We start from the raw sequence: 27,344 nt of genomic DNA, 5'->3' as shown, positions 1-27,344 counted from the left end.
TCCTCTTTCCAGTGCTATGCTCATTTTGTAAATGAGAAAACTGAGTAAGAGAAAGAAAGCAATTTATGCAAGCTCAGATATGAAAAATTAGATTTCTGCAGGGCCTGATGTTTGCTGCCACTTTTCCAGAACTCGTTGCCTCAAATGCACCAAGATTAGGGTTTGGCTTGTTCTCAGCCCACTGCTGAGGACATTTGGTAGTATGGTTAGAGGAAGGACGCTAAGAATATATGTGCACTATCCAAGTGCCAGATACTGTATCAGACACTTTATATGTTTTTTAATTACAGGGAGTCAAAGTCCTTATCCAATTATAAAATATATACGAGAGAGACACAAAGGAAGAATATAATACCCTCAAAAATATTTTACTAGCAAACAAAGAAGTGAACTTCATATGCTTCTTTCTTACACCAGGCATCTGATAAAAATGGAGGACATAATGGAAAATGCAATTAAGTGAAGAAGATTCAACAAGTGACTAAAATAACATGGTAGAGGGACATGGCTTTCTGGTACTCTTCCTAAAACAGATTATACAAAGAAATTCTTTAAAGAGTTGCCTTATGTGTTTTATTAAGTAGAAACCTCTTTAAGTAAATCAGGCATTTTATCCTAATTGTTACTTACAGCAGTCACTGTTTTCACTGAAGATGGATGAAAGACAATTTGAAGTTATAGTTTCCTATATGCTCTGGGAAGTTAAATAAGTAGGCTACACCTTGCATCCACTCCAAATTTATGGTCGTTTAGAATTTTTCACTTTACAGTGATACACACACTGTCTCTAGAATTTTCAAAGCAGGTTTTACCTAGTATGTACCTATGGTGACAACAGAAAAGGAAAACTCAGTGTGGTGGTTATCAACAAACTGAGAAGAGCTATGTCAACTGGGGAAAGGTGGAACTATGTATCTCAGAATACCTCTTCCTGTATGGTGTTAGTTAGGGTCAATCAATGTAAATCTGTGGGAGTTTTGGAGAATAAAATGAGGCAGCAGCCTTGCTCTGGAGGTCAGTGTAGGGCGCCAGTCACTACCACCGTGCACACATATGCCACTCTTGTTGGTTTGGGTCAGTAGCCAGGCCAGCAACTCCTTCAGGTCCTCTAAATCCTGGACCAGGAGCCTGTGAATCTCCATGGCAGAGGGCATCAGCTTCGTTGATGAAGTTGGAGACAGGCTTCCAGTTTGTGCTGATGAATTCTACTTCATCTTGCTCTCCCTGGCTTTACATCCAGATTTTCTTCATGACCACTGGCTCTGCTGAGGTGTCTTCACCTCAGCTCCTTGATTGAGTAAGATCTAGTCCTTTATTCCATGCCACTTCGTGCTTCTGGCTCCCCGACTGAACCCTAACTGATACATTCATTAAAATGCCCAATGAAGACAGATGTTCTGGTCCTAGAAGCCTTTCTGATTTGTTCATCAGGAAGCAATCCCCTTCCATGTAAATGAACCCATTTCCTTTCTATATGGTGTTAAGAATAGTCACTATCTGCCCAGCACAGTGGAATAAACTTTATATACAGTATATGATTTACTTCTGTAATAGCTGAGCAAATTAAGTATTATTAGCCTCTCTATTCTGATGAGAAAATGAGGTTCAGAAATGTCTAAGTTCAAACAGCTCATGTTCTATTAAATAGAGCATTATTCTTAGCTATCTGAATCTTTAATGTTGGGCCCTTTCACTTGAAACTGGTTGTCCTTGAGGCCACTTTGAATTTATGATAATAAAAGAAAACACGAGAAGGTAACTTATTCTCCTATTTGAGATTTCAGGAAAGTTTGCATCTAGTTATAATCTAAAATTATTTGCATAGAAAGAATAGGAATTGAAATACGGATCCATTTCTCAACACTGCAGATTGTTTTGGGTTCAAGTCTATTAGGATACTGTTTTGGCTTAACCTGATACCTGTAGAGATGCTAAGAAACAGATTTAACAATATCATTTAGAACCAAGACTCCAGGTTGAGCTCATGCACTCTGGCCTGCTGCCAGTTGCTGTCTGAGCCAAAAGCCAAAGATGAATATGTGAAGGGTGCAAACAATTTAACACTGTTCTTAGAAGCTATCCTCAAGAAACTAGAACGTAACAGCAGTCAATAACTGGGCCTTAAACTTCATTCTCACATAAGACTTGGGCCAAGAGATTCAGATATGCAGTCTATTAAGAGAAATCTTTGGATGAGATTTTGGTATATACAGCAAATGATTAGGTCTACAATTTTGTAGAGTTGGAGGGTGCTGAAATCATCAAGGAAGTAATGTATTTTACAAGTTGAGTGAAGAAAATCATTTCATTATCAGTTATGGTCCTTTAATCAGAAGAGGCTTTAAATAGTTCTAGGGGTAAAATGATTTTACCTGGAGTTTCATTAAACTTGAAATGCTTGATTAAATGAGTTATGGTGGTGAGGTAATATGGGTAATGTGATAATGGGAGCAAAAAATGTCTATTGCTAACAAAACTTGAGGAAATTTTCTCAGGCTATGAAGCTGGGAGAGATAGGCCTACAATATAAAAAAGAATGGGGTTCTTTAACCTCTCTGATAAAAACAGGTATGTATCCAAACAGTCTGTAATTATTGACCACAGCAACCAAGTGAAGGGGCTCTCATCAGAATTTATGTTTTATTTTATTTTTAAAAGGCAACAAGGAATTCATAGTAAGATTTAAATTTAATAAATTTAAAATTAATAAATTCCTAATCCAATTCTTCTGTGTCCTGTTCTGCATGATGCCTTGCTAATTAAGCCAGATTTTGTGTTTTGCTTCCTGGCAGCCATTATCTAGCCAAGAACTAGCAGAATGAGGACCGGACCTTGTTTGGTTCAAACATGAAACTGATGGGGCTGACTTTAAATAATTTGTTTTATACAGTGTAAGCAGAAACCTCTCTAAAGCGTGAGGGCGTATTAGTGAATCTTTTTTGTTTGTTTGCATAACTGATTAAACTTAAAACATTTATAAAATAAAAATTTTTTCCAAATGTTTAAACAATATTTTCACCATTAATAAAATTTATGAATTTAATCAGTTTCCTAGGAATTCCACTAAGTCACAAGCCCTATACATCAAATATTTTAAAGGCTTCCAGCACTTTAAAGGCACCACAGAACATAATAGTAAAAGCAAAATGGATTACTCTTGCACTTCAGCAATATAAAAGTGCAATATGTTTAGCCCTTTTGTTCAGTATTTCTGTCGTTATTTTTTGGAAGTCTTTTAATGATTAATTTCCTTTAATAGTTATGACTGTTCAGATCATCTACTTCATCTTGGGAGAGTTATGTAGCTAGTGGGCTTTGAGGATTTGGTTCATTTCATCTAAACTGTTAAACTTCAGTGCAGAGTTGTTCATAGCATTTCCTTATTATTCTTTAAATGTCTATGAGGTTTGTAGTGATAACTCCTCTTTCATTCTTGACACTGATAACTTGAGTCTTCTCTCCTTTTGCCCTTTGTCAGTCTCGCTAGACACTTTATCAATTTCTTTTTTGATTTTCTAAAAAGAGCTTTTCTTTTAAAATATTTTTAAATAAAGCTTTTAATTTGATTTTCTCTATTATGGCTTTTTTTCTGTTTTCAAATTTCATTTCTTCTCTCTATTGTCTTCCTTATGCCTGCTTATTTCTTGTTATTCTTTTTCTAATTTCTTGAGGTGGGAGCTTAGTTTTTAGATTTGACAACTTTCTCCTTTTCTTTCATTCATTGTTTCGACCTTGATGTGCAGCTTGTGAGATCTTAGTTCCATGACCAGGGATTGAACCTGCTTCCCAGTAGTGGAAGTGCTTAGTCCTAACCACTAGATCTCCAGGGAATCCACTCCCCTTTTCTGATATAAGCATTTATTGCTATAATTTTCCCCTAAACATACGTTGTGTTTACATCTTCATTCAATTTTCCTTGAGATTTCCTCTTTTATCTATGGATTTATTATTCAAAAAGGTGTTCCTTAATTTCCGAGAGGTTGGAGACTTACTTGTTAATTGTTGTTAATTTCCAGTGTGATTCCATTGTGGTTAGATAACATACATTGTATGATCACAGTTCTTTTATAATTAAAGTTTATCTTATGACCCAAGGTATGGTCTATCCTGATGACTGTCCCACTCATACTTGAAAAGAATATGTATTCTGCTATTTTGGGGAGACCATTGGTGGGTGGATAGTCATTCAGCACTCTGTACTTTTGCAGAATTTTTGTTTAGTGGTGCTATAAATTACTGAGAGGGGTGCTGAAGATTTCAACTATGGTTATAGATTTGTCAATTTCTCTTTTTCAGTTCTGTTGGACTTTGCTTCTAGTATTTTGAATCTCTGTTGCTTGATGCACATACATTTAAGATTTTTCTGTCTTCTTAGTGAAGAGACACTTTCGAGGCCTGTTGTGGTAGAGAAGGAGCATGATTTTTTTCAAATGGTCTTCACAAAAATAACTACTAGTACAAATTGGTCAGGAAACACAAGTGTATTTTCCTCCTAGACTTCTTTATGGATTTGCATTCTATAAAATGGTTTAATATTTACAGACAAGAAAAGTCAAGATTTCATTTCTTCAACTTCTTAAAAACCACATAACTGTATTTAAGACAGTGGGTTTCAGCAGTTTTTGACTGTGACTCTATTTTAGGCCAGCAGATCCTGTGATCCATTTGTCCCCAGTTTCTAGTGGGAAATTAATTAGGTTATACTAATAGAATATGACTGTAAAAGTACTGTAGGGTGTGGATAATTCATAGTTCAGTTCAGTTCAGTCGCTCAGTCATGTCCGACTCTTTGCGACCCCATGAATCGCAGCACGCCAGGCCTCCCTGTCCATCACAAACTCCCGGAGTTCACTCAGACTCACCTCCATCAAGTCAGTGATGCCATCCAGCCATCTCGTCCTCTGTCGTCCCCTTCTCCTCCTGCCCCCAATCCCTCCCAGCATCAGAGTCTTTTCCAATGAGTCAACTCTTCGCATGAGGTGGCCAAAGTACTGGAGTTTCAGCTTTAGCATCATTCCTTCCAAAGAAATCCCAGGGCTGATCTCCTTCAGAATGGACTGGTTGGATCTCCTTGCAGTCCAAGGGACTCTCAAGAGTCTCCTCCAACACCACAGTTCAAAAGCATCAATTTTTCGACACTTAGCTTTCTTCACAGTCCAACTCTCTCATCCACATATGACCACAGGAAAAACCATAGCCTTGACTAGATGGACCTTTGTTGGCAAAGTAATGTCTCTGCTTTTGAATATGCTATCTAGGTTGGTCATAACTTTCCTTCTAAGGAGTAAGCATCTTTTAATTTCATGGCTGCAGTCACCATCTGCAGTGATTTTGGAGCCCCAAAAAATAAAGTCTGACACTGTTTCCCCATCTATTTCCCATGAAGTGATGTACCATTAAAAAAAATTATGGGTAATATGAATTACAACATGCTAGAAGGTAAAGCCTGGGCTTCCCTGGTGGCTCAGATGAGAAAGAATCCACCTGCACTGCAGGAGACTTGGGTTCGATCCCTGGGTTAGGAAGATCCCCTGGAGAAGGGAATGGCTACCCACTCCAGTATTCTTGCCTGGAGAATTTCATGCACAGAGGAGCCTGGCAGGCTACAGTCTATGGGGTTGCCCATGCAACCCACAACTGAGTGACTAACACACACACACAGAAGGTAAAGCAAGCGACCTAAAGCAAACTAAAATCAATAGTCTAACAATAATTTATAATAAAAAGGCAACTGAAAACTATAGGTAACTTAAAATCTGATGAGGTACCAACATAGTATTCCTCCTGAAAGCTGTGGGAACCTGAACTACCTACACTTGGGTTTGTATGAGAAGAGCAAAACTGCATTGTTGGTTGCATGAATATCAGGCTTTTAGGAAAAATAGTGAATTGTAATATTCAGTGAACTCTACTAATGCATCATTTTATGGCTATTCAATGTATAACCTTTTAAAGTCATTTAGTAAGTTACTAGGAAGCAATATATAATCACGAGGGAAAATTAAAGTCTCTGAAATTATGTGGTATTTGCCTGTAAGAATCAAAGGAAGGTCTATCATTTCTACATCAAGCCTCAGTTACTAAGAGCCATTTACTAAATTTGAGAATGACTGCTCTAGTGAAGTGTTCCAGTGGGAAACACTTGTCGCAGTCCAGGCTGTTCCCATGTAGGGCTTTGCCAGCGCTACCATGAATTTGGCATTAACACTCTAGAAATAATGAAGTCATCCATGGGAACCAGGAAATACATATGATATGAATAGAATCACATTTAGAATGGATATCTAACACATCTGCACGCACCCTGGTGAGGAGAAGATTCACATCACACTGTACCACGGCTGTCATCTAGGTGAGTAAAGTCAAAGTGTGGAGAAAGTGGTTGTTATAAACTGTTAGCTCAGAGATGGTTATTTAGCCACTGAAAATAACTGCTCTCTTATTTTAATTACATTGATCCTGAAACAATGCAGCTAAGTCAGGCCTATACTAGACAAACCAACCTTTATAACTGCAGGCAAATTATAAATGTTTATAGGCTGACAATACAGCATATTTTTCATCTTTGTGATAATACTAGCTCTGGCTTCTCTAACAGATGGTAAAATCCTTATGAGCAGATATGGCTTTATTCATCTAAAAATGTGAGTTTTGGAGCCAGACTGCTTGTACTTACATTTCAAGTCTGCTACTTTCTGCCCGTATGACCATGGGCAAGGTAAACTCTGTGTTTCAGTTCTTCACAACTGAAGAATGGAAGAACTTCTGAGTAGCAACCTCAGAAGGTCAATTTGAGGATTCAATGAGATATAAGTTCAATGAGTATATAAGTACTTAGCATAGGAACTTAGTAAGCAATAGGTAAATGTTAGCTATTATTAGTAACAGCAGTGACAGTATTATTACTTATATATATTCCACAATACTTATTGTGCCTTAAAGATAGTTTGGCACACTAGAATTGCTGTTGAGTCTCTGCTAAATTATGTTGTTTTAGAGGGGCAATTTGAAACAGTTGGGACAAGGATAAATACTTCTACATATTTAATTTTCAAATAAACAAATAAAAGCCTTTGAGATTTAAATATTTCAAAGAAAAATATTTTCCCCTTACTTTCTCATTAGTGTGTGTCTGCAGAAAAAAGTCTAAACGTGAGCAAGTGGGGTAAGGTGGTAATGGGAGTAAATATTAAATCAAGAAATCTTCCATTTACATGAAATAACAGCATAGAATTGAACACATTTACTGTTGGTGGTAGTCCTGCCCATTCTACCAATGTTCAAATCCCAGCTCTACCATTTTACTTATTAATCCAATGTGCCCCAGCTTCCTAATCTATAAAATGGGGATAATACTAGCACCTTCCTTCTAAGTTTTTTTATGAGTATTGAGTTAAATATTACAAATTACTTAGAATAGTGTCTGTTTCATAATGTTTATTTAATTGCTAAATTAAAAAAAAAAAAAGATGTCTTTTAACAGATTTCCACCACCTTCCCCCAGAAGCTCAACCAAAAATCCTGCCACAGTTTGATGGAAATAGCTAAAAGGACTTATCATAAGTAAAACAGTAACTGAATGTTTGCAGTTATACCCTAAATAGCTAAGACAAGCCACACAAATGTTGGACTGTTAGGAAACGAATCATCCAGACTTTTTAACACCTACTCAAAGTCTGTTTTAAGTCACCTAAAATCACATTATTCAGTTTATGAAAGTACACTTGCAGGTTGTCTAGATCCATTATCAGATTTTACTTTTCTGGCATCTCAGTGTGTAGATTTAAAACAAACTATCACTTTGTTTATGGATTTACTTCATCAGCTTTAATGTGAGAGTTAAGATGTCATATGTATATCATATTAAGGATTTAAAAAAGCTCTGAATCTAATCATTCCTTATCTAAAGCCTTTACCACTACATCTGGATTTCACACACACACACGTACACATACACACACACCAGATACTGCTGTCTGCCCTTCCTTCATGGGCTAGCAGGTCAGAAGAGGGTTTCCACAGCTAACAACTCCCACATTTTCAGGCAGAGGATCAGTGAGTAGGCAAACTAACGTTATACTCTTTTGAAAAATACCATCACATGCTTAGCAGACAGCCATACTGTGACCTCTATAATGAGAGGTCAGGGATAAGAAGAGAGCAAAAACTAGTTGGAGTGGAAGAGGCAAGGCTAGGCTGAGGGGGTTACCCTGGTGGCACCTGTGGAGCAGGGCAGTGCTGTAAATCGGTCCCATAAAAGGTGCAAACTGGGACCTGCTTTGACAGGGAGCCCAATGTGGTGAGTATAAATTTCTAGGTGCTTCCAATACTCTTATAGGTGGATGGATGGTAAGAGTTAGGCTCCACATGGTCTGTTGCCTGTACTGGTAAACCAGCCAAATCCTTCTTGGAGGAGGTGCCGATAAGGGCAGAGTCCCAGTCTTTGGAGTAAAATGGTAATTGATAAAACAAAGTAGAATTTAGTCATGTGGACTAGACAAACATGACAGAAGACATTCAGAGTCCTACATCTCTGCCCAGGCATATGGGACACTGAACCTATGGTAATAAGTTCCTGGTGATTCCCACTATGAATACACCCCAACTGAAGGCCTGCTTGTGCTGGACGGGACTAGCCAAGGACGTGGAGGTGGCTGTTTTTGCAGACTGAGGACTGCAGACTGTTTTGCAATTGAGAGATACTGAGAAAGGCATTAAAGTTCCTGTCACATTCACTCACTCGTTCATTCATTTACTCATCACAGTTTTACTGAGCACTTATAAGGTACTAGACCTAGACTAGGTACTAAAATATAGTGCTGAACAAAATGGAGAAACTATCCTTTCCTGCCATGGACTTGGACATGCTCTCCCTACCATGTATAGTGAAGAAAGACACTAAGCTGATAATCATGCAAATGAACCATAAAGTTTTCCAAGAAGTTATATAGGGTACTAAGAGACTATAATAGGAGAAACTGATTTAATTTAGGGAGTAGGGATCAGATAAAAATCTCTCTGCAATCTCAGCTTTAGATAGGAGCCAGCCAGAGGTAAAGACCGAATAGAAGCATTCTCAGTAGAGGGAAAGAGAAAGTGTTAGTTGCTTAGTTGTGTCCGACTCTTTGAGACCCCATGGACAAAGAATATGCCAAAAATGAAAGAGGTGGCAAAGACTGGTGGATGATTAGGGTAGTTAAGGCAAAGAGAATGATTTCCTTTCAGATAAGTTTAAGAAAAATACATAAACTAGAATAACAAACATGGAATTAATAAAAATAAAATTATGTATTTTCCAATACCATAAACTTCTAAATTGTCTTTACTATTATATAAACATTTCTGCTATAATTGCTAAGAGGAATGAGTCACACTGAAGTCAAACTGTATTTGCCTGGCTTTGTGTATTTTTATTAGGCTAATTTCCAGAATACAGTAATGAGGATTTTAATCTAGGAGCTTAAAAAGAAACACCCTACACCCCGCCCCCCAACACACACAGCTTTAGTAAATTTTTTAAGGGTATTTATTGCTGATATGATCCTGCTACAAAATTCAACTAAATTTTTCTCTAAATTTCAACTCAGACCACATAGAACTAGTATTATAGCAGAGACAGCAGCCTACGAAACTCCGTATTCTATCTTTATAGTCCTCTTCCACTTAAGTTCTATTTCATTAAAAAGAGCTGTATCATCCAAAGGAATAATTGGTAAGAATGAAGATAATGGTTCATTATGAAGGTAAGTGAATTATATATTGATACTGATCTTGTGTTTAAAAAAATTAACATAAGGAAACGTCCTTTTATTTTAAATAAGTACATATATACAGACTAAAAAAAAACCCAAAAAATTCTGTGAAATGTAAAAAGCAATCATTTACGTATATGTTATTTTGCCTCCCAAATCCAGGCAATTTAACTATAATACCCTGTAGTCTTTGTAATAGATAACGCTGAATAACTGCTTGAGTTTTATAACAGCAGCGGCTCTGTATGTTTTTTTGAACTTAATAAAAAATAGTAACAAAGAGCAAAAGAGAAACCTGGGTAGAAATCAATCCCGTTACTAAAAATGCTACTAATATCAGCATATGAGCACACACAGTTCTTTAAGTAAAACCTTTCCAAAACTCACTCATTAGTTATTAAAGCTCAAATTCCTATGTGTATGCAATACCTACGGAGGACCAAGGCAGAGTGTGGAAAGATCCCTAGTGGTTTGGATCCTAGTCCTTACTCTTGCACTTTTTTGCAACATGGCTTTGGGTTAATCAATTAACCATTTCGAGCTGTCATTTGCAAATACAGTTGTCAGATCAGATCAGATCAGTCGCTCAGTCGTGTCCGACTCTTTGAGACCCCATGAATCGCAGCACACCAGGCCTCCCTGTCCATCACTAACTCCCGGAGTTCACTCAGACTCACGTCCATCGAGTCAGTGATGCCATCCAGCCATCTTATCCTCTGTCGTCCCCTTCTCCTCCTGCCCCCAATCCCTCCCAGCATCAGAGTCTTTTCCAATGAGTCAACTCTTTGCATGAGGTGGCCAAAGTACTGGAGTTTCAGCTTTAGCATCATTCCTTCCAAAGAAATCCCAGGGCTGATCTCCTTCAGAATGGACTGGTTGGATCTCCTTGCAGTCCAAGGGACTCTCAAGAGTCTTCTCCAACACCAGTGAGGTTTAAAAATATGTAAATGTGGAAACTCCCTTGATAACTGCAAAAGTCCTAAATTAATCAACTAAGGTCCTCAAAGGAACTTAAGTCTAATAAACAACTCATCAATAAATGTTCTTTCTTTCTGAACACCGGTCATAGGCATTTAACATACTCTTTGGGATTAACAATTATTTAGCTTTTTTAAAAACAAGAGACCAGAGTTAGAAACTGTTCAGCCTTTCACTCTGAAATTAGTGGGTCAGTGTTACATGGGAGGATTTCCTCCATGATTAACAATATTCTTTACCCTGTACTGTCTCTCTGTCAAAAATTAGCTGGGATAAATATCTATCTGGGAAATATCATGTTACAAACTCAGGATATAGAATAAAAATAGGAGGCAAAAGTAGGCTCTTCCCTTTTTCTTGGAATAAATTTCTAGAAATGAAGTTACTAGACCAGGTTCTTCATGTGCTCATGCTCAATCGCTTAGTCGTGTCCAACTCTTTGCGACCCTATGGACCGTAGCCTACCAGGCTCCTCTGTCCATGGGATTCCCCAGGCAAGAAGACTGGAGTGGGTTGCCATTTCCTCCTCCACGGGATCTTCCTGACCCAGGGATCGAATCTGCATCTCTTGTATCTCTTGCATTGACAGGTAGATTCTTTACCACTGTGCCACCTAAACAATGCCTTTCAGAAAGGTGCTAACAATATACCAGTTTTACCTTTTGCTATCTTCCATAATTTATTTAGTCAAAATCCATAAGACTCACAGCTATTTTTCCTTCCTCACACAGTATATTCCTGTCCCAGTGTGCATGACAGGATGGCACAGGCTGAGTGTTTGAATGAACCTTCAATTGCTTACCATTCCTCTTAGGATAAATCCAAACCCTTTAATAGTTAACAAGCTCTGGGTGAAGTGGCCTCTTCTTCCCTCTCTAGCCTCATCTCTCACTACCAACTCCCCTCTCGAATAGGCCAGCTGTCTCTTATGTTTCGATCTTTGTTCAGGCTATTACTTCTGACTGGAATGCCAGATTCTAGAAGGAGCTGAGTGTTAAGAGAGCATTTCTGACAAGTAAGAACAAAAGTGTCTCCTGTCACACAGTTCTGAGTATTGATTTCAGAACAACTTCAAATGTTTGTGGAAAAAATAATAACCTGATTACTCAGTTATTCAGAGTAGCAGGTTTTGATAAGGGCACTATTCTTGTGGAGGAAGATGCCAGGGGTATATAACTGGGGACAAGAGACAATAGAGAACAATTGCCATAGAGAACTGCACTCCTACATCAACCCAAATAAATGAAAATATTTTCCTACACTTCAGTTTTAGGAGAGAATAACAAGTAATAAGATATTTAAAAGATATACTCAGGAAAGCAACTCAAATTTAAGTTGTTAAATCTTTCACATCTTGTACATCTAGATGGTCTATCTTCCACAACAGTAACATCAATTTTTTTTGATGCTGTGAACATGAAGCACTGTTGCTCAAATTACTTAAAAACCTGTAGCCATGTTTTTCATGGTCTTCTAACAAGAAGCACAATAAACTTCCTTCTAACCAAAATGTCATAAAATGGGTCGATTTTGTGAATTGAATGTTTGGGTCAGTAAGATTATCAGCCTCCACGCTACCATTGTCCTAATCTCTCATCATCCATCTGGTCTGAGCTTAATGGCCCTGCCTTTGGCCTCACATCTCTTGATGGATGCTCTCAGCACTAGAGAGATCCTATAGGCCAATCTCATCATGCAAGTCCCCAGGACGAAATTCTTCACTAGCTCTTCATTACTGCAGCAAAAAGCCTAAGTATTTTATCATACAATTCCCCACTTAGCTCTCTAGGGGCCCATCTACTGCCCTTTCTCACATGCTTTCCCTCAATTTTTAGTGAACCGGTAACTCCGAGCCACATAAAATTGCTGGAACATACCGTTCACACACATTGGTAGCACACCTTCATATGTCTCACCACAAAAATACTGCTGCTCATCTTTCACTCTTTACCCATATGCTCCTCATTCTGAAGCCTCTTCTCACTCCCCAAGTAAAGGCCCTTCTTCTCCTACACTCTTACACTGCCTTACTACAAATTGTATTAGAACTCTTGGTGTGTCTTTCTTTCCATATAATGGGGTGCTATCTATGTCTTTTCACATCTTTACTTCAAGAATCATGGTCCAAGTCTACTGTACAACAGATGTTCATTTTTAAATGAAATCATAAATATATTAAAAATCCTATTTTTAATGTTGAACTTTACAGCTATTCATTTACTGTATATTATCACAATAATAACTGATCAGCTAATTAATTATTATTCTCCATCAGTTCTGTGCATAGGAAGTTATGAAGTTATATCCTTAAAAATATAAGCTGCTACAACATATGCACTCACTGAATATATGAATTGAGGGACAAATCAATAAGTCATCAATTTTTTAAAAATGTTTTTTCAGGGTATAAAATCTAAATTTAGGATTTTTTGTGAAAATCTGACAAGAGGATAAAAATAAATAATCTGGAATTTACCAAAAAGAGTCAATTGCCAGTCTGCCAATAAAACTGTCATCACAGAGTCTTTAAAAGTGTACTTACATGGTACAGTGTGGCTTCTGGCACAGGTGTGCCCATGATGTCTTGTCTCAGTGCATCCATTTGCAAACTAGGTAGCAACGAATAGTGAGTCGGGCTACTACTCTTATCACCCTTCTTTTTAGACTTCTTCCCTGTGTCTTTTTTGCTGTTTCTCTGAAACATGTATTCTTCTTGAGCAATTTTTTCATTGCTCATGTATCGGAGTAGAGAGTTTTCTAAATAAAAAAAGATAAATACACCAATGTAGATATGCAAATATTCCAAACTTACCATCCTTAAAGTGTACTATTAGATTTCATTTCAGAAATGTAACTTGATTTCCTTTATGAAACACCTTTGTAGTAAAAATATGGAGAATCTTAATTATTTGGGATCACAGGACAACAGGAAGTTGATACCCTATAGAGTATTTCTCCAAGTTTAGCTCTGAACCAACCATATCAGAATTACCTGCAGAACCTGAATCATAAGTTTCAGATGTGTGGCTCATAAAATTTTTAACAAGTTCTCGCAAGGAGATTCTGCTAAAATCTGACAACAAACATCCTAGGGAGCATCCTTGGAGAAGTTAAAAGCCCACATTATGGACCAATAGTGAGGAAACTTAGTCCAAAAAATTTATGCTTAAATCGATAGCCAGAACTCTACTTCATAAAGACTTTATTCCCCAAGATGTTACTATCATATCAAGTCCCAAAAGGGTGACTCAGAAAAGGCATACAAGTGTTTCTTTCCTAAAATATTTTTCTTGATTAACTCTATAAAACAGAAGAGGTTAGAAACTGAAGTTTGGAAAATGGAGTGAATACATAGATGTAAAGTAATCTCAATGCTCCTATATTTACCAACATTTTCAGAAATGCTCGCTCCATAAAACAAGTGTTAAGACTAATGAAGCAGATATTCATGCTTGCTTATTTCTGTGTGGTCTGTGGATCTGTGCATTAATGAAATAAATTTTGCACACAGGCTAGAAATAACAGGCAAATGGGTTAAACATGTTTTAAAGGAAGCTTTGTGAAGTCATGTTCTATGAAGAGTTTTTTTTTTTTTGCTTTGTTTCTTTTTGTTTTTCATCTATAACTTCACGGATCTTATTTCAGAAAATGGAAGTAGCAGCATGACCCACTGGGCCCACCATATCCATCCACACTTGGTTCAATCCCATTTAGTAGTGAAATTTCCCGTTGCCTTCTTTACTGCTCACCTCAATAGCAGGAATAAGTGAACATAAAAACTTACTTTTAGTAGATACTTCAAGTGTAGCCCACCCCCAAGTAAGAAGATAACCCTGAACAGCAAACAGGAGAGAAAAAAGCAAAGCAGGTTTTTTTTTCTTCCATTTTTATATGGTTTTCTTTTAGAGACACTGGCCCAGTTTCTACTAGCTTTTACCCATGTACTTCAAAACTCATTTTAAGGTTATATTAATACAAAAATAGTGAGGGTGGCATTGCGGACCAATGGGGACTGATCACAAACACTTCCTATTCATTGAATTTAATTATTTTATGCAGTTTCACACTTCTGACCTTGTTTTCCAAGTATTAAATTTCAAATAACAGATATTAATTTTTTACACTGTACTTATCTACCCTAAATCCCTTAGGAGGCATTCGGAGAAGATATTTATTTAATAATCGATCAAGACAGTTAAAGGTTGGTCTGAGTCGGTTTGGATATATCATAAAAATCAATAAGAGAATGAATAGTTTTTCACTGAAGCCATAACATCCTATGTAAAAAAACATTTAAATCTGCTTTTTGTTTCAACAACCCAGCCTACACTGAAATTCTAGAACACTTACCTCTTCTACTATCTCTCTTCATCTTATTTGGATCTTCATAGTCCCCCACCCAATTATATTCCACTGGCATAGATATAGGTCGTAGCTTGCCTAAACACAGAGAACAAAATTCACATCACATTGTTTTTCTTCCCCATGAATGCTCAAACTTAAACTGACTTTTAGCTACAGTCTGCAAAACACACTCACTCATATGCAACATTATGGTTGGCATTTGTGAAGATGAAAAATATGTGTGTTTTGAGCCAGAAGGTGAAACTGCCTGTGGCAATTGGCCAGGTGATAATGCAAACTTAAGGCACTTTTTATAAGTAATACAGAACAGCCTAGGTTTGCTCTCTCAGGAGCCCTAGACTTTAAGAATGTGGTCCTTTACAAAGAGGACCATTATTTTAGTGTCTTCATTTTCTATAACTGGATCTGTCTTATTCCTCAATGTCCAAGTATCTTTATCTTGATAGGCAATCTTCAAGACAGTAGCCCCTTGTATTTAATGTTGGAACACAGTATTAACTTCCCATCTTCACTGCTTCCTAATTCCTATCTGCTTTTTAGATACTACCATGCTTCAGCAATGCGGCTAGATTCTTTTCTACGGCCTAAAGCTGGGTCTGCCCTTGAGCATCTCTTTTGCTATTATGAACTCTAGTTTCCAGATTCAAGTAATCACTGCTTTGGTCTGTCCCATTTTCCTCTGGGTCTGTGTTCTTACTAAACAGCATTTTATTTTAGCAAGCAGAACTCATGACATAGACTTTAAGGATAGCTTTTTGGTGAGGATGATCAATTGATTTCTGATCAATTCAGAATTTATGAAGCACAAAATAGCCAAAAGAAAAATCACTCACAAGTTTAAAAAGGACACCTAGCACAACACCTAATTCTCAAAATTACAAGAAATAAACCATTACCCTCATTTTGCCAGATGAAGGGTCTGGGACAGCATATGCAATTTACCCAAGAACACACAGTAAGTGTGTACTACCAGGGCTCAAATCTAGGCATTCAAATCGTACTTCTGCAATAACTTTTGGTAACTTCAATATTCACCCACTCATATTCTGGGCTCTCAGTTTTTTGAGATTCTCTCCTCCACCCATTCTAGTGGTCATATGCTTAATCTTGTCACCTGAAAAGGCAGTAATTCTTCCCAGTATCCCACTTTTCAACTAAAACCTGTATTTTTAGCATATCGTCCACAGCACTCTAACAATTCCTCCTTTAATCTACCAATCTTCCCACCTTTCAACACCTCTTGGTCACAATATGTTCTCATCACTCTCCCCCTTGGCTAGATAAATTTCACAATCAAATTGTTACAGACATTCCACATATTTCGTTAAAAAATCCATTAAGATACTTCTTCCTCATTATGTTGTTAAGGGAAAATGTGACAACTTAATGGCATTTTGCCAATACAGTTTATTCAGTATATTTTACTAAGCTCTTTGAAATTTGAGATGAACTAGACATGATAAAATTATTAATGACCCACAAATGAAGTATTTACTTAATGACTTCCTTACAAGGTGTGCAAATGACTTCATAAATGATCACTTCAGTTTCCAAATTTTCATGGGGTAGATCTCTGTAATTTTACAGAGAGAATCTGGGTGAGCTGATGTAGGTGACACACGATCATAAGCCTTGCAATATCTCTCTGCTACTGTCTCATAGTTAAATTATTCTGTTACTTGGCTTTTCATATCTGTTGCACATCTGGAGTATTTTAACCAGGATCTCTATAGAGGTGCCAATTGTGCACTGTATTTCTTACTGTAGAATACTAAATGTAGAAGAGGTCAAAGATAGATACTTTTGGATTTTGTTTGAATTTTATTCTGAAATTAATGGCAAGTAGCTTTTTAAAAAATATGAACTATATTTAGCTGCAACTAAACACAAACAGAACACAAAATACAATTTAAAGAATATTTAGCACTGGGAACTATAATTCAATATCTTGTAATAATCTATAATATATATAGATGAATCACTTTGATGTACACCTAAACCTAACAAAACATTGTAAATTACACTTCGATTTTAAAAATGATTAAAAAATAAAATAAAGATATACTAAATTAAATTAAAAACACTGAGTGTCAGCAGATAGAAGTTTTAGAAAGTCCAAGAACAAGCCAAACTGAACAGCATATTGTAAGGGACATGTATAAATTGATAAGAAATATTCTAAAAAAGCAAAGAAACAATAAATAGACAATTCAGGAGAAGAGTAGCACCAGCGAGATACAGTAGGACAGGGATCTACTGTTGGAAGCAAAGACATGGGGTAATATTCCAATTACTGGCAGGTTACCCGAAGAATCAACCATGTGATTAGAGGCTTGGAAATTCCAGTCCTAGTCCCAGCCTCTAGAGACTGGAGCGGGCTGGGGAATGAGTTTAATTACCAAGGATCAATTATTTAGTCAACTGTGTCTACACGATGAAACCTCCATACAAATCAAAAGGACAGGGTTTGAAGAGTTCCCAGGCAATGAACAGAAGGAGAGTTCAGGAGAGTGGCACCCTAGGGAGGGCACAGAAGCTCCAAGCTCTTGCCCCATGTCTTTCACTATGCATCTATCCCATCCAGCTATTCCCATGTTATATGCTTTATAATAAACTGGTGATCTATTAAAAAAAAAAGAATATTGACAACGATGGAATGCCTTACAATGATCAAATACTATTTCAGTATGAAACTATGCTTTAATAGCAGTGTACAGAACTGTCTGAAAATAAACTGACTTTTTCCTTAGCCAATAAAGTATTTTCAATGCAATTACACATGCTATGGTGCTCTGTGGCAGAGTTAACTGCTTGCTCTACTGGGCTCCCTTAGCTCCTTGGTATACACGATCCTTAATTATACTGTATTCTATCTTTCTGTTTATAGGTTTTTCCTACTTTTTGGCAGGAACTGGGTCTTATATATCTTTGTTATGAAAGTTCCTGGCAAGGATTCTGACCCAGTGTGGGTATTCACTAAATTTCTTTTGAACGCTTGAATGAAAGGATGCTAGACATTAGGGAGATTACTGGGCTGTTCACTGGATCCTACTCCTTTTTTTCTCACTCAAGGGCATCTCTTGAACAATTCTACCTTACTTTCTCTTGTAGCATCAATTTCCCTTTTCTACCCGTGATTCCCATTAGCATACAAACATGCTGTAATGTCTACAGTCTTAAAAAATAAACAAACCTCTCTTCGCTAACAGCCACCCCATTACCCCTTTCTCTGGCCCCCTTTACAGAAAAACTCCTAGAAGTCTCATTTTGATTTTCAGTCTCCAATTTCTCTCCTCTTTTTTCCCCTAGCTTTATTGAAGTATTATTGACAAATTAAAATGTTACACATTAAGGCTGTACAGAATGACTTTTTGAGGTGTGAAATGTGATTGTATGTATACACACGAACACATTGTGAAATGATTACAGCAAGCAGGTTATGATATCCTTCACCTCATACAGTTACTATCTGTGTGTGCATGTATGACTGTGTCGACTGTGTGGTAAGAACACTTAAGATCTAATCTACTCTCTTAGCAAAATTCAAGTGTATATAATGGAAAACATCACAGCGGTTCTTCAAATAATTACAAATAGAACTTCTGTAGGATCCAGCAACCCTACTTCTGGGCATATTTTGAAAGGAAATGAAATCAGTATCTCCAAGAGTTCACATTCATTGTAACACTGATCACAATAGCTAAGATATGTAAACAATCCAAGTGTTCATCAATAGATGAATGAATACAGAAAACGTGGTGCATGAGCACACACACACACACAGGAATATTACTCTGCCATAAAAAGGAAATCTTGCCATCTATGATGGCATGGATGAAGCTGAAGGACATATGCTACATGAAATTAGCCAGGCACAAAACACAAATGCTGTATGATCTCACTTACATGTAGAATTTCCTCTTTTCTTTGAATCTTCTCCAATTAAGATCTTGCCCCTTAACTCCCCTAAAACTACTATTGTCAAGGTTACTAGTGCTTCCATGTTGCTAAATCCAAAAGACAATTCTCAGAACCCTTGACTTTTCTTATCTGCAACATTTGACACAGAGGATTATTCTTTTCTTGAAATACATTCTTCACTTGGCACCCAGGATACTATCTTTCTCTGGTTTTTGTCCCCTCTTCTCTTACTAAACTCAAATGCATACTTTAGAGCTCAGCAAAAATGTCATTTCCTCAGGGATATTCTTGTTGAACTTGTTCTAGGTTGGGTATCTCTGTATTTGTTTTTCTTTCATAATTTTTTTCATAGTGTGTCACTTATAGTCAAGTAAGTATTTATTAAATTAGTTGCTTGAATTCTGTCACCATTCTATAATGTAAATTTCACAAGGGAACAGAAATTTCTCTGTTGTTCACCATGGTATCTCTATCATTTACCACAGTGACTTAAACATAGTTAACAGCTCAATATTTGTTAACTGATGACCTGTTAAGAAAGTAAATAGGGGACCTTCCTCATACGTTGGAGTTAAAAATGGTCCAAGCTATACAGTTAGTTTCTATTTTCAAAGTTTCCTTTCCCTTTCTTCCTGTCAGCTTTCCATTCCCCCTCCCCCTCACTTTCCCTCCCTTTCTGACCAACCACTTTCATTATTCTAACAAACTGAGCCTGACAAAGCTGTGTGCTAATCAAGCAGAACTAGAAATCCTGCCTCCTGATTTCTTATCTAGAAACATCTCCATATTAAACTACCCATGGTGCATGTTGAAATACTACTGAATTGCTGCCTTTTTCAGTCGTATCCCTCCCCTACATTTTTAAAACTCTGGCCCCAACATGCTAAAATCATTACGTTTCAGGATGATATACAGCATCTGAGAAGTAATCTTCTCTATTACAGTTGCCAAAGAACTGGGGGAAAAAAGGCTGCAGAGAAATTTCTCTTTATGTCTGATGTACCTTTTAATTGCTCACAAAAGAAGCTTTCTCTAGAAAAATACACGCACACACAAATACACATCTGTTCTGAATATTTTAGCCAATATTTTGATGAAAATGAGTATAGTAAGGAATGTTAAGTTATAAGCATGTCACATACACCCATCAAACTCCCCACATACCAGACAGAAAAATTACTTTCAGATGGTTGACTGCATTTCTAGGAAAACATCCCGAGGTTATTTAAGGTAGAGAATCACACATTTAAAGAGGAGTAAAACTGAATTAAATGGAAAGTCAGTGCTTTTTAAAGGATAAAGGCAACATATCTGGATCTAATAAAATAAGTAAGAATGGGCACTTTGATCTCTAGGGCCATATTTTAAAATGTTCACTTCTAGATAAAAGAGTTTGGGAGAAAAACTGGCTTGTAAACATCACAATGTGATGATTATTTAAGTACTGGATTTAACACCTTATAACAATATAAATCAAATACAAACCTGATGATTATTAACTTGAAATCTTTTTGGTTGCATTAATAGAGAAGCAAAACAAAATATAATTTCAAAGAATAAGCTATATCTTGTTTGTGAATTTTCTTACTGCTCCCTAAAAGTGATCTAGACTTTAAATGGGGAGTCACATAAAAATTGTTGAAGGAGAAAATTTTGAACCGCATCAAAAATTATAGGGAATTTTGAACACTTGATTCCAAGGCGAATTACATTTTGAACCAAATTACATTCTGCCAAGAAAGCAAATGTGCTGTACACACTGGAGTACAGAAAGGCAGGCTATTTCAGCTGAAATGTTGCCACTGTGCATAGAGACTATTCCTCTACATTAGAGGCATGTGGGAGGTCTGGGAAGAATTCAGTGGTTTAAATACTAAGTGGCAAAACAGTTCTGGGTTCTCTTCTGAAGGCTCTGGTGGGTAAAAAAGCAATGAGCTATGCTAAATACTTTTGCCTCCTGCTGTGCTCAGCAATACAGCTGTGGGAAAGAAGGATGATGTGGGGTAAATATTATTTGGTTAAAAACATCCCATTTTCCAGTTAAATATGACAATAGAGCAAAATATTTTTTAAAACAGTAGAGATGAAAAACTTGACACACACCCCAGTTAATTTCTTAGGATTTCATTGATAATCAATGTTGGAGTCAGCCTGTGAACGTAGACTTTGTAACTTCATTATATTAAAACTTGACACACACCCCAGTTAATTTCTTAGGATTTCATTGATAATCAATGTTGGAGTCAGCCTGTGAACGTAGACTTTGTAACTTCATTATATTAAGTTGCCTCAGTGATGAGTTGAAGACCATTGCATTATACAAAGATTCAATTCATTTTTCTTCAAAAATAATTCACTGACATGTATGATTACTGCTTTTTAAACAACTATACTCCCAGCCAGTTTGCAACTCTTGCAAAAAGTTCTTAAAGGCTAGGTAAAGAACTTGTAGAGGATTGGAACATAAACTGTAGCTGTAACTGTGTTTGTTATCCATCCCTGAACAAAGATGGAAAATAAACTGGCTTGACATGATGTGTCATTTATAAAGTAATGTTAGGTTGTCATATGTATACTTTTAAATGGCTGTCTATTGTTTTAATTATTTGCTTTAATGTTTCCAGTCATTAAGATATTCAGTGTATAATTTTTAGTCTTTGCTTTTAACAAGATTGGATCTCACACTTGACATTTTCTATCCCCAGGGATCTATTTCTTCCAAGATTCCAGCAAATTGTCTTGCTGTGATAAAAGTAATTCTATGAGGAGCCATGCACTGATCATTCCAGTTAGTATTTATTACTTTAGTTTGGACTTTCATCACAAATAAGATTTACTCTAGAGAATGGCTTTTCGGCATGATAAGAATGAAGACGACATTCAACAAGCTGTCTGCTGGGGCAGACTTCAAGTTAAGGATAGAGGATTTCTGTTAAGTTAGCAGTTTGCAACTTAAATTTTATCATTAGTATATGGGTCTTTAAGAGGAGCTGCAAGTCTGTATCAGTTTTTGTCAAAATATATGCCATCAAACATCAGTTACATTGGGAGGTATTTTGTGACCAAAACCAAAGAAGATGCAATGTACAAATACATTTGGGAAACCAAGATTTTCAAAGCCTTTAGTATGCTAATGTACACGTAATAATCTCCAAGACGGGGATAAAATATGCAGAGCTTCCCAATCTTAATTAACCACATAATCTCTTTCTTTTACAAAGAATCTCTTTCAGAAGTAGTGATCTGAAGAACACACATAAGAAAATGCTGGATTATTTAAGCCACATTGTGATTTGAAAGCAGACATCAACCACTCTATTTAAATTTCACCTGGCTGCTATTCAGTACATCATTTTCCCATGGAGGGAAAATGCATTCTGATTTCAATTAGGGACAGTGAGTTCCCTCCTGCTCCAAGGGATGCCATGATTAGGTTTTCTACTGTAGAGCTGGGTAAGTCATCTCAGACACTCACAAGCTTGTATTATTTCTTCCCAGAGAATATGCTGCTGCTGCTGCTGCTGCTGCTGCTGCTAAGTTGCTTCAGTCGTGTCTGACTCTGTGCGATCCCATAGACGGTAGCCCACCAGGCTCCCCCGTCCCTGGGATTCTCCAAGCAAGAATACTAGAGCGGGTTGCCATTTCCTTCTCCAATGCATGAAAGTGAAAAGTGAAAGTGAAGTTGCTCAGTCATGTCTGACTCTTAGCCCACCAAGCTCCTCCGTCCATGGGATTTTCCAGGCAAGAATACTGGAGTGGGGTGCCATTGCCTTCTCCCGAGAATATGCTAAGTGCGAGTAAATGTAGGTTTATCATTTCAGAGCAGTAAGTTCCCAGATTGTATGAATGAAAGAAAAAGGCAATTGGCCCTATGTCATACAATGGTTCTTTGATTTTCGAGTCGTAAATATCTGACTCTGTGACAACCGATTCTTCTTAATTTAGCTAGGGTATCTCAACAGTAGCACTCATGATGTTTTGGACTGGATCATTCTTTATTGTTGGGGGGAGGGGTGTCCTCCCCCCATCATAAAACAACATTTTATGATGTTTAGTAGCATCCTGGGCTTCAACTCACCGGATGCCTGTAGCACCTCCACGTCCATTTATGACAACTACCAGGGTTCCCAGAAATTGCCAAATGTCCCCTAGGGGACAATACTGACCCAGTTACAAATCTCCTGAGTTGGTTTATTTCTATTTTTGGCTTTCCCATTTTGTCTTTAAGGGAAGCACTAATTCACTTAGTTCCTATCTTTCTGTTAATTCATTTAAAGATGTTTTTCTTTTTCTCTAATAGTTGCGTCAACTTTGTTGGTTTGCTAATTCTTCCTTTTTATCTATATATTAATATGCTAGAATTTTATTAAAAGTTTTTTTCCCCTTAATCTTACTATTATCTGTTACTTGGTTTCCTCTTGCCAGATTTCACTTTTTTGAAAGTCTCCAGCTATTCAATTTACTTAGCATATTATTTTCTCTATTCTTTTTTAAAAAGCGACTAATCTTATACTTTAAAAATATGTGGAGTCTAAATTGTTTTAAACATACCTAACATATGAAGTGATGATTTCAGTAACAGAACTTAAAAAGAAAACTTGTATCACAGAGATTTCTAGTGTTATGAGCTATTTGATGTTCTTCCTTTTACTTTTCAAAACCAAATGAAAAAAACAAGCAAACTATTTCTTTTCATAGGCATGATTTAAATGGTTGGTTATTGGGAATACTTCCATTCCTTTAGTTCGTCACTGATCCCCTCCACAGTAAAGGAGGAAGTATTAATTTGATCCATCAGCACTTCACAATCTTTGAGACACTTTTATTTATGAGCAGCAGTGATTTACTATGCCATTTAATGCACCATTACTTGAGTACTTTCTATGAGGCAAAATCAGTGCTAAGTACTTGGCATATATTTAATCCTCATAAAATTCATTTGATCCTCATCAAAATACTTTGAGTAGTATTGCTATCCCATTTTACAGATAAGGAAACAAAAGTACAGTGAGGGTAACTCTCAAGTACAAGGTCAATCAGTTATTAAAGGCCAAGCCTTGGCACCAAATTCAGTTCTATCCGACCTCAAAACTTATGCTCCATTTTTAATCAGTAAAATTATAGAGATTAAGGAAGAGCACCTTCCCTAGGTGATTACTCTAAATTTTACCTTAGACTATTTTCTATTTCCATGCCAAAATATTGCTGAACTACTTTTCCATCAGTTACACGGTCCCTTATCACCATCAGCTTGATAGTCAAAATTATTTTGTGAAGCTAACCAACATGCAGTCTTTATGAAATGTATTAAGTCAGTCCTAAATAAGAATTCCTATGAGTACAGTACTTGTCTCATATATCTGCATTTTTTATTTACTAATTTGTACTTTGTTTAGTTCTGCTTTGGAAGTAGTACATTTTACTTGAGCACAAATTTCTTGTGGTTAGAATCTCATTTTCTTTTGTCTCTAATAGCTGATGAATAACAGTTGGGCTATTGTTTGATAAAGACAATTTATACTAAAAAAACACAGGAGAGGGAACAAGCTTTCATTTGGAAATGTATTTGTGAATGTATTCTGCATATCTTTAAGAAATGTTTGAAATAATGCTATTAATTGTAATTCAACTGCCCAAAAGATAGAATGAAGTTGTACGACAGAGAAAGGTGATTTTGAAGTAAGATGAGAGACCCTAAAACCTTCAGACCATATCCTGACCTCACAATGATAAAGCTCAGTTCCCAGTATCACTGCCCATAGGTCCTTCATCATGCTATTACAGGTCATTTCAAGCCATGTAGTATTTATGTAGCTAAAAAGGACATGGTATTTGGTTTTCTCTTGTTCCAACTACTCCAGTGGAAAATGATCAGGTATAATATAGAAATTAATTTTCCTCAGTGCACACTGTGGACAAATAACATTTATGAGAAGCACTTGTAAAATACCAACCTTGCATTCACTTGTGTGCTTTCTATGAGGTCCTGGATTTTCAATAAATCAGAAAAGGTCTGAATTTCTTCAAACGAATACTATTCTACAATATTATTGTCAAAAATATGTTTTTATCCTATTTTTAGAAAACATGACCACTCACAACCACAAAGGGACTCAGCCAACTGTGTCTACCTTTTAGCAGGTTTATATGCACAGAAATGTGCTGTGATGGAGCAACAAGAGCAAGGAGTCTGTGAACAGTGAAAAAAGAAAGTTGATGGGAAATACTATCATTCTGAAAAGTTGCCAAGCAACTAATCTCATCCAACTTGAACCTTTGCCTTTGAAGCATGAGCAGATGAGACCAAATAGTTAAAGTAATTTAATGCTATCCTTTTTTCCTTTTTATTTTCACATTACAATTTCTTTTCTTCCTTGAACTTTCTGTTTATTCATCCCATCTTATTCTTCAAAGAATTTTAAATAGCTCTTATTATTATTAATATTATTTACATGTTGAAGTATTTCAGTTCTTTGATTGTTTTTCCTCCAGTTTTACTGAGGGATAATTGACAAATAAAAATTGCATTCATTTCAGGTATACAAAATGATGATTTGATATGCATATATACTGTGAAATGATAACCACAATCAAGCTACTTAACACATCTATCAGCTCAAATACTTATCCTTTATTGTGTATGTGGTGAAAACACTTAAGATCTATTCTCTCAGCAGCACTAAAGTTTCTATGTAATAACGAAGCAGTGAAAATAAATATCTAGGACATACTGGGCACTTTCTAGTCAATTTACAGTCTGTTGTCATTAAATTCTCACAAAATGTCTATGAGACAGATATTATCATCTTCATTTAACAAATGAGAAACTGAGCCCTAGAGTGGAGTAATTAGATGGCAGACAGGATTAACAAGTATAGCTGATTATAAAGCCAATACCAGCAATCACTAATCTAGGTTGTTTACCCTACTGTATCTGTGTTTCCAGGAATCATTCTTGTTTATCTTTTTAGGAAAGTAAAACCCAATTACAGTTTCTCATTTAAAAACAGCCTAACACACTGTTGCTAACTTTACCCCTCATTTCAGCTGTCTTTTCCTAAAGTGTGTTAGGGCCATGTCTATGTGAATGCATGTTTACTGTACCATCAGGAAATACAAAACATATAGAAGAACATACATAATTAGACCTAGTTCTGCTTGATTGAAATCAGATGCTTGAATTTTGAAGGAGTAATGAAATTTTGACAAACTACTTTCCTCACTTCAGTTCAGTCACTCAGTTGTGTCCGACTCTTTGTGACCCCATGGACTGCAGCACACCAGGCTTCCCTGTCCATCACCAACTCCCGGAGCTTACTCAAACTCATGTGATGCCATGCAACCGTCTCATCCTCTGTTGTCCCCTTCTCCTCCTGCCTTCAATCTTTCCCAGCATCAGGGTCTTTTCCAATGAGTCAGTTCTTCGTATGAGGTGGCCAAAGTATCAAAGCTTCAGCTTCAGCATCAGCATCAGTCCTTGCAATGAACATTCAGGACTGATTTCCTTTAGGATTGATTGGTTTGATCTCTGTGCAGTCCAAGGGACTCTCAAGAGTCTTCTCCAACATCACAGTTCAAAAGCATCAATTCTTTGGCACTCAGCCTTCTTTACAGTCCAATTCTCTCATCCATACATGACAACTGGAAAAATCATAGCTTTGACTAGATGGACCTTTGTTGGCAAAGTAATGTCTCTGCTTTTTAATATGCTGTCTAAGTTGGTCATAACTTTTCTTCTAAGGAGCAAGCATCTTTTAATTTCATGACTGCAGTCACCATCTGCACTGATTTTGGAGCCCCCCAAAATAAAGCCTCTCACTGTTTCCATTGTTTCCCCATCTACTGGCCATGAGGTGATGGGACCAGATGCCATGATCTTAGTTTTCTGAATGTTGCATTTTAAGCCAACTTTTTCACTCTCCTCTTTCACTTTCATCAAGAAGCTCTTTAGTTCTTTTTCACTTTCTGCCATAATGGTGGTGTCATCTGCATATCTGAGTTTATGGATATTTCTCCCAGCAATCTTGATTCCAGCTTGTGCTTCATCCAGTCCAGCATTTCACATGATGTACTCTGCATAGAAGTTAAACAAGCAGGGTGACAATATACAGCCTTGATGTACTCCTTTCCCAGTCTGGAACCAGTCTGTTTTTCCATGTCCAGTTCTAACTGTTGCTTCTTGCCCTGCATACAGATTTCTCAGGAGGCAGGTAAGGTGGTCTGGTATTTCCATCTCTATAAGAACTTTCCACAGTTTGTTGTGATCCACGTAGTCAAAGGCTTTGGCGTAGTCAATAAAGCAGAAGTAGATGTTTTTCTGGTATTCTC

General features: G+C 36.8%; 1 protein-coding gene across 6 annotated transcripts in view; it reads right to left on the bottom strand.

Moving 5' to 3' along the window:
- The window catches only part of CNKSR2 (connector enhancer of kinase suppressor of Ras 2), a 286,090-nt gene that overhangs the window by 78,557 nt on the left and 180,189 nt on the right, over positions 1 to 27,344 (bottom strand). For 4 of the 6 annotated variants that reach the window (XM_086387243.1, XM_086387240.1, XM_086387245.1 and 1 more), the window contains 2 exons: positions 15,081 to 15,170; positions 13,273 to 13,487 (listed from right to left, as the gene is read on the bottom strand). In XM_086387243.1, the coding sequence (XP_086243369.1) occupies positions 13,273 to 13,487; positions 15,081 to 15,170 (305 nt within the window). The remainder of the gene's footprint in view (positions 1 to 13,272; positions 13,488 to 15,080; positions 15,171 to 27,344) is intronic. The other 2 variants (XM_086387241.1, XM_086387244.1) reach the window with 1 other exon arrangement.

The sequence above is a fragment of the Bos grunniens genome, chromosome X (assembly GCF_055505025.1).
Source record: "Bos grunniens cultivar Pamir isolate PY7600 chromosome X, Bosgru_T2T1.0, whole genome shotgun sequence".
Taxonomy (NCBI): domain Eukaryota; kingdom Metazoa; phylum Chordata; class Mammalia; order Artiodactyla; family Bovidae; genus Bos; species Bos grunniens.
The sequence above is the reverse complement of the archived record's forward strand: the minus strand, read 5'-3'. Positions and strand labels throughout refer to the sequence as shown.